The sequence below is a fragment of the Talpa europaea genome (genome assembly GCF_964194135.1).
Source record: "Talpa europaea genome assembly, chromosome: 10".
In the NCBI taxonomy this organism is placed as follows: Eukaryota; Metazoa; Chordata; class Mammalia; order Eulipotyphla; family Talpidae; genus Talpa; species Talpa europaea.
The window spans coordinates 41,596,492-41,613,161 of record NC_140077.1 but is presented as its reverse complement, the minus strand read 5'-3'; the positions used below and the strand labels follow the sequence as shown (position 1 = coordinate 41,613,161).

The following is a 16,670-nucleotide window of genomic DNA, read 5'->3' as shown; positions in this document are numbered from 1 at the left end:
ATACCAAAAGAGTGCCATCTTTAGAATTGGCAATTATTCCCAGCGGAGAGGAAAATCCCAGTTACCCCTAGAATTTCAAGGATATTAGCTGTGGGCTCTGCTATGAAGCTCCATTTGCTCCTTTACATGAGTTATAAACAAAATTTCTCAATTTGCATAACTAAGAGAAATAATAAAAATAGATAATCAACAAGCACATAGGAGGATGCAAGCAAGATAGGCAATGCTAGATGGCCAAAACAATTTGTACTCAAAATCTGAACTATTCTGGAGTGATAAATGAGGTGAGAATGGCAGGTATATATACTCTTGCATGTAAAAACCACAAAAATCCATCAGTAAAGTTCCCCTTCTTCTGTCATTTGGTATAAGAAAACTACCATATCATCAATTTCCATAAAATTCAAGTCATGGTAGATGTCAAAAAATCATTATAGTCTCACTTTAGTCCATTAGGAAAATGAGAATATTTTGATCAAGATGCAGAGATCCATCTATCTTGATTAGAAGTCTGAATGGTAGGATCTATAGCCATCTGAAGATATTTGTAGGAGTCTTTTGTTGGTCTTCACTCACGAAAATTCTAACATGGTAGCCTATGAAAAATTCTTTATGTAGCACCATACATAGTCTCTGTTCTGTCTCTGAAAGGATTAGGGTATTGTCCCTGCCTCTGTATCAGAAATCTTGATTATTTAGGGAATATAAATGAAGTCAGTATAGTACAGTAGCAAGAATGTAGGATTTGGAATCAGATTGACTTGGGTTTGATTTTTCTTGGCAACTTACCAAATGCAAACACTTGGAGACTTTATTTGCCTTTTCCAAATCTTCTTTCCCTCATTAGTAAAATAGGTATAATAACAACAGTACTTTCCTCTGGAAACTACTGTGAAGGTTAAGTTAGATATTGCACATGAAGCAATCACCCTAATTAATCTTTTCTAAGGTGTGTATAATTTTTACATTTTAGTGATTCTAAAATCAATATGCTTTTTAAAATTGCTGTCAGCTTGAGCAGCAGTTATGAGGGCAACACTGCCTTTACAACTACATCAAAGCTTCCCAATCAGTGACTTGGAAGAAATTCCAGAAAACAGTATATTCCTTTAAGAAATACTCTTGATGGCTCAAGAACAAGACAGTGTGGAAAAATACAGATGTTCATGATTCTGAGTCAAAAATAAATTCAGAAAAGTTGTAACCTGAATGTGAAGAACTTATTTTGCTTATAATCTCTTATGTATGTACAAAAATGACTTTTAATAGAAATCTAAGCCCAAAGGAGTATTTTAATAGGTATTAACTAAATATTTTTATAAAGAAAGTATTTTGTCATGGTTTACTTAAAAGCATCTTTTCTTTCTGTGTGATACATAAAATAATGGTGTATCTTACCAAAGTCTGTGTTTTAGATCCAATTAAATATGGCAGTACAATCCCTGGCACATACTAAGTGCTTAGTAAATATTACGTGTTCCTAATAATGTTATTACTAGTAACAATAAACACTGCCTATAAATAATAATAATTTGGGAGTAAAACTTGCTCTTGTAACTTTAGCTCTCTTTAAAAAGAAACAAATTTTTTAAGGGGGTTGCAATTGTATGGGGAATATAAAAATAAAATTTATTTAAAAAAATAAAAAGAAACAAATATTTTGTCCTCTACAATGACAATGCACAATTAAAAATTGAGAAAGGAAAGAAAAAATACAACTAAGTAATTCTCTTGTTTCCTCTACTCGTCACAAGAACATTTTGCAGGTTTATGAGAAGAGACAAAAGGAACCAGGCACAAATGGAACTATATACAGGACATGGAAGATTGGATTATAAACTCTCTTTCCCTATAAAAACTGGAGATCTGCAAAAATTTATGGAAAATGGTGCTGTACAAATAAACTATACACCCTGAAGTTACTACATGTGGGTCACAAATAAACAGTTGGGTTGAGGAATAATAATGGTCAAAATATTTGTATTTATTCACTGTTGAGTCCCATAATTACTTTTGAAATAGGTGTAATAGCTATTATTTTCATTTATATCTGAGGAACCTGAGATTTGAAGTGCTAATGGAACAATGCCAATACCACAACACAATCTGGTAGGTTTGAAAATTACTTTACATGGATGTGTATTACTGGCATAATTACAGCCATAATAAAATTGCACAATATTTTTTTTACAGTTAGTAATTTAACAAGTTCATGACTAGAGGCTGATTTTAAAGATCATGTAAGTATGTATAGTCCTAATAAATGTGAAAAATAAAAAGAAAAGATAGGTAATTACAAAATACACGCTAATTTATAGTCTGGAGAAGACAGCTTTGTTAAAAATAATTATTGCTTGATGTTTTCTACAAGAACAATGTCATATATACAAGGTACAAAAATATCAACTGTGGTTTAGTTAGAAAAAGAGATGTGTTCAAGGAATCCATCATGACAACTCTATGCTTCACAAAAGCTAGATTAACAGAGAAACATGGTGGTAAAACTGGAACAATAAAACAGTTAAGTTCATAACTCTTTGGACCCATAACTGAGGTAAAAATCAAGTTGCGTATTTTCAAATTTCTAGCTTATTTGCAAAACTTTAAAAATCTGTATTTTGAGGGACTATTTGTAAAATCAGTAACACACTATTTTTTTGGTCTTCAAACCTCAAATCTCAGTTTATCTCACTTCTTTAAATGACAGCTCTGTTTTTCTTTCTTTCTTTCTTTCTTTTAAATTTATACAAGAGCTGGGGTACAGGCCAGAGGTGCGGGAGGGTGAGAGGATTCACCAGAGTCAAAGCGGGGAACAGAACAGGCAGACGGACTAAAACACACTGCTGAGGGGAGCAGTAGGCGAGACAGGAGGGGTCTGCTGCACTATGTGGGTATCTCCCTGGCTGGCCTGGAATCGAACCTGCACTGTAGTGGACAGCTTCACAGCACTGCAGTGGACAGCTTCACAGAACTGTGTTCAACCAGCTGTGCCACCGGGGAGGCTGCTCCTTTTTTGATTGGCTTAATCTTATTACCCATTTTATTTCTGACCATTCAGAAAGCCACTGCATAGGCAATGGCTCATGCTTATTAGTTGCGATGGAATTCGTTAATATTTTTCAATATGTGAAAATTATATTGGAAACTGCCAATTTTTAGAGCAGAAAAGAGTGAAAAACAACACACAGAAATTAGAAGTTAGATTAATATGACTAAACAAATAAAAGGAGTATCAGGAGATTGAAGCTTAGCAATATGTGGCTCACCAAAGCTTTAATATAGAAAGTGGAAAGGAGTCTAAACACAGGGAGGTAAAAAGCAAAGTACCTAGCAGGCAAGACCTATTAGCATCATTCTCCTTCCTTCATTAAAAAAACAAAAAAAGATTCCCCCCCACCCAGAATAGGAAAATGGAAAAAAGTCATCAAGTTCTTTTATAATGGCATTTGTGAAAAATAGAAAGAGAACTTGTGTTCAAGGTTGAAAATCAAAAATAGCTGTCCCTGACTGCCCAATTAAGTTTTTTCGTGTATCACTGAATGAGAGTATGTGTTAAATCCCTCGGCATTGAAGTTTTTTTTAAGTCATCAAGCAAATTAATATTGTTCTTAAATGCAACCTTTTTATTTTATTTTATTCTTTAGAGTAACTTGAGAGACAAAGAAAATTCATTTCAACTATAAGGTACCTTCTCATTAGGAATGTTTCATGCTTAATTATATGGGTTTCTTCAACATGGTAGTTAATCAGAATAACCTAAACTATAATACTCTGAAAGTCATCCGAAGTTCATTCATTTTCCATGAGTTCAGTGTTCACACAGTTTTTTCTATAAAGTCTGGGCATGTTTTCAGGTCATTATTTTTAGGTTTTTTTTTCTATTGGTTTTAATGTTAATGAAGGTAATCGAAAGTGCCTGAAGGAGGAGGCTGGTTGCTAGGAAGTCAACATGAATGGGGTGGGGGTGGAGGGGGAAACCTTTCAGTCTCTTCAATCAATTGCCAAGGCAAATGAATTAATCATGCCTAAGTAATAGAGCCTCCATAAAAGCACAAAAGTAGGGGCAGAGAGATCCTGGTTTGATGAACTTGTTAAGATGTGGGGAGAGTGGTGCACCTGGAGAGGGCATGGAAGAACTGCCTTTTGTCCAATGCATCTCTTTCAACAGGTTGATCTTGAGTTATATTCTTTGTAATAAATCAGTGATGTAGGGGGTAAACTGGCTTCCAGAATTCTGTAAGCAGCTCTAGTAAATTAATTGAGCTTGGAAATCTCTGATCTATAGCCAGTCAACAGAAACACAGGTAACAGTCTGGGCTTGTGGCTGACATCTGACGTGGCGGGTGGCCTTTGGGGATTGAGCCCTCTACCTGTAGAATATGATGTTACCTCCTGGTAGATAGTGTTAGAATTGAGCTTAATCAAGTTGAATTCTCTGACACCTTGCTGGTATCTGAAGATTGCTTGTTGGTGTGGAGAAGCACACACACTCACAGTAGAAGTGGGTCCAGAGAAACTCAAGGGAAATGGATTTAAAGACTAGATATAATACTGAAAACAAAGATATTATTAATTAGTCATTCTCAATTCCATCCCTTTACTACAATTCAAATACCCAGCTTTTTCTTTCTGGCTGCCATGTAGCTGGGCGGCAATAAAAGACTCAGATTATCTCAGATTATACATGCTATCCACAGCTTTGTAATACCAGAGAGCAGTGACACAAACATAATCAGTAGGTTAAAATTATCCTAGCATTGTCAGTATAAATGAAGAGGGGAAGTTAATCAGTATATTAAATGAGAGTCAACCTACTGAATAACACTAAAATTATGCTACCATGATAACATAATAGGAAAATCACACATTTTCTGTCATATTTACCAGCAAATATTGGCAAAGAGAGGTAGGTATCTCAAATATTTGAAATTATCTAGTAACTAGGATTTGATATATACTAATTACATTAATTTACTAAAATCATGTAACTTTTACTCTACTCAGAAGATCTGTCCCATTGAGCCCTCTGGCAGATTGACATGATGACTACTGGAAATTAATTAGGTTTCACTAGGCAGAGTAGGCTCCTGGGCATAGACAAAAAGTATGTATAAAATATGATAGTTTTGGTGAGTTAATGATTGCATATTCAAATAAATGAATTTAGTGCATTCATTGGAACAACCAAAGATGCACACTTTACTATTTTTCTTTGGCAGAAATTGAATGCAAAACCACATTAACATCACATTTGAGGTTACACATACTCACACATGAGGAAAACCAAAGAGATCCCCCCCAGCTACCGGTTATTATAACTTTGTCAGAGCATAAAGATATACACTAAACATAACTATAAAACTTAATTCAGGGGGCCTCCCCGGTGGCGCAGCGGTTGAGCGCTGGGTTGCGACGCTGCCCGCGGCCTCTGCGGCGCTGGTTCGATCCCCAGCTGCTCCCCGGCCACCCGAGAAGGGTCCCACATGGCGCGCAGACCTCTCCTGCCGCCCGCTGCTCCCCTCAGCAGTGTATTTCGGTCCCTCTGCCTGCTCTGCTCCCCGCTCTGGCTCCGGTGAATTCTCTCACCCTCCCGCGCTTCTGACTGTGCCCAGTGCATGTATAAACAAAACAAACAAACAAACAAACAAATAAATAAAAAAAAATGCCTCTATTAAAAAAAAAAAACTTAATTCAAATCTGTAGTTAGCATGAAAATAAACCACAATATTCTTTAAGACAAGCTGTGGAGATATTATACTAGAAGAGTTTAATTAACCTTTTTTTATTTAAATATTTTATTTTATATAACTCTTACATCTTTTTCCATCTTTGCGCAATGTATGCATTTTCATTTTGGTTATATTCCCCATACAATTGCACCCCCCCCCCTTATTTTGACTCTAGTCCTTCCTTTCCCCACCCCTCCCCCTCACCCCCCATAGTGTGTCTTTGGTTTATAGTTGCTTGTTGATTTTGATTTTTACTTTGTATTGATTAGTCTTTTTCCTGGTCTCTTATTTAGGTTTTCTAAATTCCTGCTATGAGTGAGACCATCCGGTATTTTTCTTTTTCTTTCTGACTTATTTTGCTGAGCATGTTCCCTTCTAGCTCCATCCATGTTGCTGCAAACTGCATGTGTTTATCTTTTTTGAATGCTGAGTAATATTCCACTGTGTATATGTACCACATCTTCTTGATCCAGTCATCTATTTTTGGGCATTTGGGTTGTTTCCATAGCTTAACTATTGTAAATAGTGCTGCTATAAACATAGGGGTGCAGGTGCCCTTTTCAGTTAATGTTTCTGTGTCCTTTGGGTAAATACCTAGGAGTGGAATTGCTGGATCATATGGATAATTAACATTTCTTGGTAAAGAAAAAGCTTTCATGGATTCTTTGAATTAAGAATAAGGCGAAGGGCCTCCCCGGTGGCGCAGCTGTTGAGTGCTGGGCTGCGAAGCTGCCCGCAGGCCTCTGCAGCGCTGGTTCGTTCCCCGGCCACCGGTGAGGGTCCCACAGATCTCTCCTGCTGTGCCCGCTGCTCCCCTCAGCAGTGTGTTTCATCAGTCTGCCTGTTCTGTTCCCCGCTCTGGCTCTGGTGAATTCTCTTACCCTCCCGTGCTTCTGACTGTACCCAGTGCTTGTATAAATAAATAAATAAATCTTCAAAAAAAAAAAAAAAAAGAATAAGGCAAAATCATCAGTGCAATTTCCTAAATGTTAGAAAAAGTACAGCATTACTTTAGATCCAAATTTAAAAATTAGTCTCAATCAAAGTCAATGTGATACACATGCTTCATAAATGAACCTATATGGAAGTTTGAAAAAATATTATATTAAACATCACATTGAGAAATATCTTTCCACTCCAGCACAATGCATTCAATGTGCATCATGTATTTTTTAGTAGATATACTAGAAATCACTGATTTGGGGTTTATATAATCTAATCAACACAATTGTGAAGTTGGCAGTCTTCTGGAATCTTTTAAAGACTGCAAAGAATATCAATAGACCACGGGACAGAGATGTCAGAAAGCTCAAGTTCACTGACTCTTCCCTCACTTCCTTTTCTGATAGCTAAGGTGCAGGAGACACCAGCAATCTCTAGGAAGGTGCTCTTCGAAGCAGTTCAACTCTAAGCACCAAAACAAACAGGCACTAAAATGAGCAAACAAATGAAAAAAATCTTCTAGAGTGCATAATGTGTGCCAGGCCTTGGATAGGGTGCTTTCTTAGGAAGTCCTTACACCTCTGTAAGGCAGATATATACCATTTGTAGATAATCAATTAAGGATCCTAAGGTCAGAGGTAAAATATAAATATGGATCAACTTTTAACAAATCCACATAACATTATTGTATTCTAATAATTCTTTTTACCAATATTTATTGTGTATCTGCTCTGCAAATACCTCCATCACTGTATTTTATTTTTTAACTATACTGTGTATTAACTAACTCCCCAGTTAGAGTGTAACTTCTTAAATTCAGTATTCAGGGTCTATTTGCTTCTATATATCCATTATCAAACATAATGCCTAGCACATATCTAAGTACTCACAAATTTTCATTTTTTATCTTTGAAAAATGACTAAATTTTACATTTTTGGTTTTATTTACTTGTCTGTTAGGTAGGCTACAAGATTTTAAGGAAAGACTGGATAAAAGGAAAGCCCCAAAATGAATTCTTGGCATTATTTTATGTTTTTTTTAATGCTAAAAGGTTATTGAAGTAGTTTAGATTTAATTAATCCAAGTGGCTTTAATAAGAAAAATAATTCATGATAATGTTGTAGTTAGATGGATATGTAAGACATAAAGAACGTGGGTGGGGAAGGAGAGAAGACATTCTATTATAAGAAAAAAGAATGAGAAATGAAAAAGATTTGACCAAAAAAAAATTATTTCTGTGCTTCAATTGAATTCAGAAGATAAAATCCTGATATATGACCCTCTACAGTGACATTTGCTCAGAGCCTGAGTTCAATAGGCTGTAATGCATTATTTATTCACAAATTACTGCAAAGTTGGCTCTGGTTCCTAAGGCTTTGTCTAGACTGCCCATACTCCTGTAAGGCTGCATGGCAGGCTAGAGTCCATTTTTATTTTTTTAGATTTATTTATTCATACATACAAGAACCAGGGTACAGGTCAGACGTGTAGGAGGGTGAGAGGATTCACCAGAGACAGAGTGGAAAACAGAACAGGCAAACTGACTGAAATACACTGCTGAGGCCCATTTAATCAATTCTTTTAATGATTTTGGAATATTCAAGTTGAAAACCTTTAAAGATGGAAGAAGAAACTATATATTTATTACCATACGTATTCTGTGTTATAGAGGCAAAAGTGAAAGAATAAAAGTAAAGGAAATCCCACTGGACATTTCATTTCATTTCCTAATTAATTTTTAATTGAGGTAATATTTGAATACTCCCATCAGGTATCACCACCACATTGCACCCACCACCAAATCACCCATTGTCCCCCACCATAGTCCACTGCATGTCCTTCCCTCTTTATTTTTACCCTTCACCTCATTTCATTTCTCTGATTTAATAAAATGGAGAGTCAACTCTCAGCTCATCTTTGAGTTTACATAATAAAAATCAGTCTCCTCCTCCCAAATATCCCTGACTAGTAGGATAAAAAGAAATCTGCTTGCCAAGAGTGCTCTAGTTCCAGCAAGTATTTGACAGAAAAGCCTTCTTGCCTTCTGGTCTCCTGTTGACCAGGAAAAGAGCAAGTGCTTGTCTCTCTATATGGTTGTCTACATCGCAATAAGACATTTAATTTTACTTCAGCACTTTAAAGACATGAAGATGTCTGTAAAGGGTAGGTGATTCTAGGATATCTTTAGGAACTTTTAATTATGTGGTTGTAGTTATAATTTTTTTAAGGTTCCTTTAACTTAAATATAATCCTCTTATTTTATTTTTTTAATTTTTTTTAAATAATAAATTTTATTTTTATATTCCCCCATACAATTGCAAACCCCCCATTCTGACTCCAATCCCTCTTATTTTCTTTAAACCTCTACTCTTATTGGCAGGTGAGAATAATTAGCATAGCTCTTTTGAAATGTCTCCACATAATCTTTCTTCTTGACTGAACAAATCTAGTTAGCTCCAATAATTTTTCTTGAAGATTGGGAATACAAGATAGTCCTGCTCTCTTTTGAACTACATCTAATTTGCCTTCAGATAATTGATATTTATACCTTCATAAAGTGTAATAATCTGATTGGTTATTCGACAAGCACTCAAACCCCAACACTTATAAAAAAAGTCATAGCACAGATAGGAATTCTATTAGATGATACTCTTTCAGTTTCCTTATTGTATATTCTAGAAAAGGTTTTTTGTTCTTGTATTTCTTTTTTGCTTTTCTTTCACATAATGGCAGTTCTTTTTTCCTATTCCCCCAAATTAAAATTAAACAATCTTTCAAATAATTCTCTATTACCTTTCATTTTTGACTGACATCCTATTTGCTATAGTCTTCAAGAAATCAGTGAATATATTAACTGGAATTAGATTTGACACCTGTCTCCACAGAATTCAACTTGATAGGTCTTGGTAGTCTTAGATGGCATTTTTAATAACTTCAAAAGAGATTTTTTAAAAAAAAAACCAAGTGCATATTTTAAGTCATTACCTCAAATTCATGCTTTTTAGGTTCTCAAATATAGACACAAGCATAGAATAAAAGAAAGTATGACCACAGCTAAGAGCATTAAATCATTTAAAAGTAACTAACAAGGATTCTTAAAAAGAGAAATTAAATAGCTAGTTTAGGCAGGCTCATCCTATAAATACAAAAGACAGCAACAACAGTGTATTTCTTCTAGTCCTAAGATTAAACATGAGGAACAAAGGAAAAACATCATGCAAAAGAAGTTACACTGCAAATATTCAAGAAGTTCAGTCTTTTTCAGTTCTTAAAATTTAGAACATTTTGTTTTTCTGTAGACTCCAAATAATTCAGATACAGAAACCTCATCTCAGATTAAAAGTAGTAATATAGATAAAGAATAGAAATAGTTCAGCATAAAGACAGAGTTGGATCTTGATTCTACTACCATTATATAGCTCTCTAACTTTTATCTTTTTGAGTTTCAGTTTCTACATCTTCAGCACAGGTATTACATATCATTAAACCCAACTGGATTGGTGAGAGTTAAAACAAAAAAGGCATGTGACACATCAAATTTCTGGCTCACAGTAGGCAATCAATGAATGTTCATGGTCTACGTTCCTTCTTTCCCTTCTCCAAATTAAATTTGACAGTGTTGTTTTCACTCTCAGAGCTACTGTGGTGAGAGAAAGAAGCATCTCAATGGAGTAAGTCTTTCAGATATGAAATTGTGAAATAAGTAAGTAAAGATATAAAATTGGCATGAGAGAGAGAAAGACACTTATGAAACCCACAAGAAAGTTAAGATACTATTAATCATTTCTATTTTTTCTTGGCTATGATGATGAGATTATATTTCATACTCAGTGAGGTGAGGAATTATTGAAACTTTGAAAAAATGAAATTAAAAGTGTTTCATAAAAATGAAAATTGCTTCCACCTTCCAGGTGTTTTATCAGAACACTGTTTCACAATGAAAGGTCTCTCAATCATTCATTCTATTATTATTATTATTATTTTAAGATTTATTTATTTATACAAGCACTGGGCACAGTCAGAAGCGCAGGAGGGTGAGAGAATTCACCAGAGCCAGAGGAGGGAGCAGAACAGGCAGACTGACAAAGTACACTGCTGAGGGGAGCAGTGGGCGGCAGGAGAGGTCTTCGCGCCATGTGAGGCCATGTGGGACCCTCCTCGGGTGGCCGGGGAGCAGCCGGGGATGGAACCGGTGCTGCAGAGGCTGCGGGCAGCTTCGCAACCCAGCGCTCAACCGCTGTGCCACCGGGGAAGCCCTCAATCATTCATTCTAGAGGACCTGTTTAAGTGCCTGCTATATGCCAATTGCCATATTGAGTGGCAGAGGGTATGCAAGAGAAGGTAGAAGAATACGCATTAAAGGCATCATACATAATAGGTGGTGTTAGGTATATACTATCATATTAGTTTGCTAGGGTTACCCCAACAAATACCAACTGGGTGATTTTAGCAGATATTAATTTTTTCACAGTTATGGAGGTTGGAGATGCAAGATCAAGGTGCAGGCAGAACAGGTTCCTCTGAGGCTTTTTTCCTTGGCTTGCATTTGGTTGCCCTCTTACTGCCTCTTTACATAGTTTTCTTTTTGTGCATGAGTACCTCTGGTGTTTGTGTGTCCAAATTTCCTCTTCTTATAAGGAAACAGTAAGAATGGATCAGGGTCTATCATAATGGGATGACCTCATTTAAATTAATCACCTCTTTAAAAGACTTGTTTCCAAATACAGCCCATTCCAAAGTGCTAAGGGTCAGAGTTTCAGCAAATTATTCTGGGGGAACACAGTTGAACCCATAAGAAACATAATTTCTCTCAAACATTACCACTATTTTACAAATGAGGAATAAGGCTCTGAGAGAACCTTACTCTGAGAGAACAACTCATCAAATGTCACCTATAGAAAATGGGAAAAAATTCTAACCAAGGTTTCATTATGAAAATAGTAAAGCCTTTGCTCTTCCTACCATTTGAAAAACTACCTACCTAGTTCAGAAGACACAATGCTGATTCATAGAACATTAAATATGGGGCTACTGATAGTATAAGTAGGGACTTACTCACTGGACTTGTATCATTATATGGTCTCTGGATTTATAAACATTGATAGAAAACTTATTACACATTAGGCTAGGTTCTTCCACAAGAGTCTATTGGTTCTTTTATGTGAGGAATTGATGACTGGCAAACAGGAAGAGTCTTAGTGTACTTGGTCCAAAAGATGAGCCGAAGCTGAAGTCAAATAAAAGAGGACTTTTTTGAATAAATTTCTTAGGCACAACTTTTGTATTATGGGTACAGTCTATATACTGATATTCCACATATGAAATCCCTAATCTGCTTTAGTTTTTTATTGTATAGTTTTTTTTTTTTTTAAGATTTATTCATTTTATTTATGCATACAAGAACCGGGGCACAGGCCAGATGTATGGGAGGGTGAGAGGATTCACCAGAGACAGAGTGAGGAAGAGAACAGGCAGACTGACTGAAATACACTACTGAGGGGACCAGCGGGTGAGACAGGAGAGGTCTGCCACGCCACGTGGGTATCTCCCCAGCCCGCTGGGATCGAACCTGCACTGCAGAGGTGGCACAGTTTCACAGCGCTGTGCTCTACAACCTGCACCACCAGGGAGGTCCTTTATTGTATAGTTTTTAATTGAAGTAATTTTGGGATACCCCCAGCAGATAATTACCACCATAGTGCACCAACTACCAACTCGCTCTTTTTCCACCACTACAGACCATTGTGCTTCCTATCCTCTGTTTTTCTCCCTCTCCTATCCTCTCCCCCATTTGGTGCTTCAGTTCTATGATCAGCTATCAAGGGTTAGTTATTTTTTTAAATTTTATTATTTTTTATTATTATTTTAGATTTTTTTTATATCATTCATTTTATATCATCTTCATTTTTATACAATGTATGCTTTCTCATCTCAGGTATAGTCCTTGTGAAATTCCCACCACCAATTCACCCATGTACCATCACCATAGTCCCTTGTGCTCTTCCCACGCCTGTTTTGATCCTACTTCCTCCTCCCCCCCTCCCCTGCAGAAGGTCTCTAGTTTATAGCTGCCAGTTGATTTTGATTTTTACTTTATTATAATTACTTTTTGTTCCTGATCCAAGGGTTAGTTTTTAAGTTTGTCTTCATCTGACTATTAGCTTAGTTATTTTATATTCCACATAATAGTGCTTCATAATTTTCTATCTCATTGGCAACATATACAATACATCAGTGGGCTTTCAGTTTTATGGCATCTCAGGATGGACTAGAAAAGCCCCATGCTCTGTATCATGACATTCTAATTTGTGTGTCCAGGAATGAGTGTTAGGTTAGACTGTGGTAAGGCTGGCACCTGCTGTGCTATGGATGACTCTGTATTGTTATTGAAAGGTTGTTAAAAGTACCTTTTTATCTTGTGCTTTATGTTGTAGTCTATATTGTGTTAAACTGTTATTATATTAGTTAAATAACTGCATTCCCAGACTATGTTACAATATTTCCAAAAAAACTTCACTCCAGGTCTATATACCAGGAACCAAGGCATATTTTAGAACCTTAGAATATATATACCAAACCTTATAAAAAATTGTTGGATTCCTGAAAGCAGGAGATAAAACTCTCATGTGAAAGATATCTGCCCTATGCCAGGGGGAAATAAACCAGAGAGTCAATTGTGGAAAAGTAAAATATATAAGGAGACTAAAGGAAGGTAAGAATTGTTTTAACAAGGTCTGCTTGAACAGATTTCTTCTTCTTTTTTTAAAGATTTATTTATTGATACAAGCACTGGGTACAGTCAGAAGCGCGGGAGGGTGAGAGAATTCACCAGAGCCAGAGTGGAGAGCAGAGCAGGCAGAAGAACCGAAGTACACTGCTGAGGGGAGCAGCGGGCGGCAGGAGAGGTCTGCGCGCCATGTGGGACCCTCACCCGGCGGCCGGGGATCGAACCAGCGCTGCAGAGGCTGTGGGAAGCTTTGCAACCCAGAGCTCAACCGCTGCGCCACCTGGGAGGCCCTACAGATTTCTTTTGACCTTATTCTACTCTGGTGATAATACAAACTCCATAAAGGTAAGCTGTCTCTCTGTTCAACTTAGTATAAAAACACTTAGCCCTAGTCACTTTTTTGGGTCTTCATTTTCCTATAGGGGTTCCCAAGTCTACACAAAAATAAATATATAAGCCTTCCTGCTATTAATCTGTTGTAGGTTAATTTTTAATTCCATGCTTAACCAGAGACCCTAGGAGAGTACAGGAAAAGTTTTACCTCCCCTATACTATATAAATCCTATACATACACATACGTACATACATACATACATATGTCTAAAACACCACTTTATTATGGGGGTGAGGAAAGCCTTCTTAAGAGGCTGAATTGTGGATATACATGACTGTTTCTTTAAATTCTCTGAATATCAATTACACCATTCAAAAAACTCAGTCATCTGATTTTTAGTATTTTCTGTACGTCTAAAGTATGAACATTAAAAAGCATTCTTATCACTAACGAGAATTCAGTTGTGATTTTTCAAGCTGTCTCAATTGAGTTAAGTGGGTGGAAGAGGTGGGAGTAGTGTATTAGAATCCTGAGAAAAAACTTGAGTGCAGATAAAGTGCTTTGTTTCTCCTATACTTTTATGAATTTTTAGTCATAGTATTAAATGTTTTGAAATTTAAAATAATATTAAAATAAACATATGCTTTAAAAAAGAGGTTGGAAAAGTCCAGTGTAAAAGAACTCTTTAAGAATCTGAAGAATTTCATAGTTTATTTCCAGACAAAAGGCATTTGATGAATGTTTTGAATTGAACAGAATCAACAGACAACTCAAAATGCTTTTAATTTAGTAAATATACACACAGAAACAGTTATGTTCTTACAGAATTGTGTTGAGGAACTGAACAGTATGATGGTCTAAAATTTAAGTAGAAAAGTAAATCCTGAAACTCTGAGCACATGTAATTTTATTCTGACATTTTGTGTTTCCTGATCTTATCACCTTTGTAAATATCCATAGAAATAGAGTTAACTTATCGTCCCTCCTCATTTCCGCTTCCTGGTATCTTCTATACTGTAAATATAAAACTGGGGATACACGCTCAGATCGGGGACCGCTCTGACTACTGAATTTCTTTCTCCTCAAGCTGGTTATCCAAAGACAACTAGATTTTCAATCTAGACTTTTTGGCTTTCAGTCCCAGAACAACCATACTCCAACACATTTTCAGAGAACCATTATTTTCCTACCTGCTATAAGGTGGTAGCTCACCGAGAAGGTTCAAACCATTCAATTTTCACAGTTGGAGGCAGACTGAAAGAATGCTTACAGTGCAGGCCCTCCCAATCCAGAGGCTCTGTGTATATGTGATGGACATTGTCCCACTCCCCTGAAGTCCAAGGAATACTTACCTCTAGCTTCAGAACATCATGCTGAAGTTTACGCTGAAATTCAAGGAAGTTTTTGATTGTCAGTTTTCCTTTAAGATCAGCTCCAAAAAAGTAGGTTGTGAGGGCCGAACACAAGCCTGACTTCAGGGTGTTACCAGTAGTAGGCCGATCTCTGTGACGCATACCCATACTGGTTTGGGAGCGAATGATGCTTTGAACCTAATAGAAAAGTAAACCCCTATCAGGAAAAACATTCATAGTGGAAAGATATAGAAGAGTAAGAACAGTAACTGACTACTGACTGTTTACTATTTATCTATACTCTTTTCATGCTTTCAGTAATCCTATAAGATAAATGTTATGATCATTCTCATTTTACATATGCAGAATTAGAGACATGTGAGTTAAAAGACTTGCTCAAGGTCAAGTAGCAAGCAACAGAACCAGCATTCTAACACAGACACCTGACACCTTTAAAATTGGGATGCTGTTTAAAATCTCTTTAGAAAATATGTTAAGACTCAAAATCTTTCTTACAAAGATAATTATCAATTTCAAAGTAAAACCTTCCATATCTCAAGAGACTTTAAAAAATTTCACACTTTTCACTGATGTCCAATTGTGACAAGAAGGCAATATACATAAAGGTAAATACTTTATAGCTAAAAGAGAGAACACATTTATAGGAATGGTACATGAAATAAATAGTTGGAATGAAATAATTTCCCAAGAAAATTACTAGTTCAACCTTTGAGAAGTCTTCAATGAACTCTCTGAAAAAGGATAATTTTTAGGACTAGCAATTGTGGCCTAACTATTTAAGTGAGGTTTTTGAGGTGTATCTGTGATTGCTATAGCTTAAAAAAAACCTAGTTCCTGCAGACTGTTTGTTTTTACCACTTTACAAGTCAAAAAAAAAAACAAAACAAAAACCCAGAAAAACCAAAAAAACTATTCAGAATAATTAAAATTGGGATATGTAAATTATAAAGGTATGTTACATAAACAATAATATAGTCTTGTGGATCATGATTTTGAATTGCCAAATTAGAAAAACATAATATATCAAAACCTAAAATTTGTAATAATGGATTTACCTTATGCCCTTTTTTTTTCTTTTTTAAATTGAGGCAACTTCAGTTTATAACATTGTATTAGTTTTAGGAGTACAGTTTTATACTTCGAGACCTGTATATACTGTACTGTGATCACCACCAAGTAAATGTCTTTTACTTGTTATTTGTGGCCATAAAAACATTTATTTGAGATAACTTAAAAGTCTCTGGCTCTATAAAGAGTAGAATAGTATAATGGAATACAGATGGCAAGACAGGAAACATGGGGTCTGATTCTGTTGCTCTGTAGTGAAAGCAATAATGAGGCAGATCATTTAACCTCTTCAAGCCTTACATTTTTCATTGGAAAAGTTCAGGATTAAAGCTCATTATTCATAAGTGTGCTTATAATTCTACGTTAGTATCAGAAGTTTGCTTTGATTATGATTTTTTTCTGAGTGCATGTTTTATCATCCAAATAGGATTTGCTGATGTCTGTTTCTCATACACATGAAACCTTGAAAGACAGGTATATAATTATTTAAGTTGCA

At 35.9% G+C, this 16,670-nt stretch overlaps 1 protein-coding gene across 4 annotated transcripts in view; it reads right to left on the bottom strand.

Annotated features, from left to right (window-relative positions):
* Nucleotides 1-16,670, bottom strand: part of MICU1 (mitochondrial calcium uptake 1) — a gene marked incomplete at its 5' end in the record, with an annotated part of 98,174 nt that overhangs the window by 38,825 nt on the left and 42,679 nt on the right. For all 4 annotated transcript variants that reach the window (XM_084245376.1, XM_084245375.1, XM_084245378.1 and 1 more), the window contains one exon: nt 15,086-15,283. In XM_084245376.1, coding sequence (XP_084101502.1) covers nt 15,086-15,283 — 198 coding nt within the window. The remainder of the gene's footprint in view (nt 1-15,085; nt 15,284-16,670) is intronic.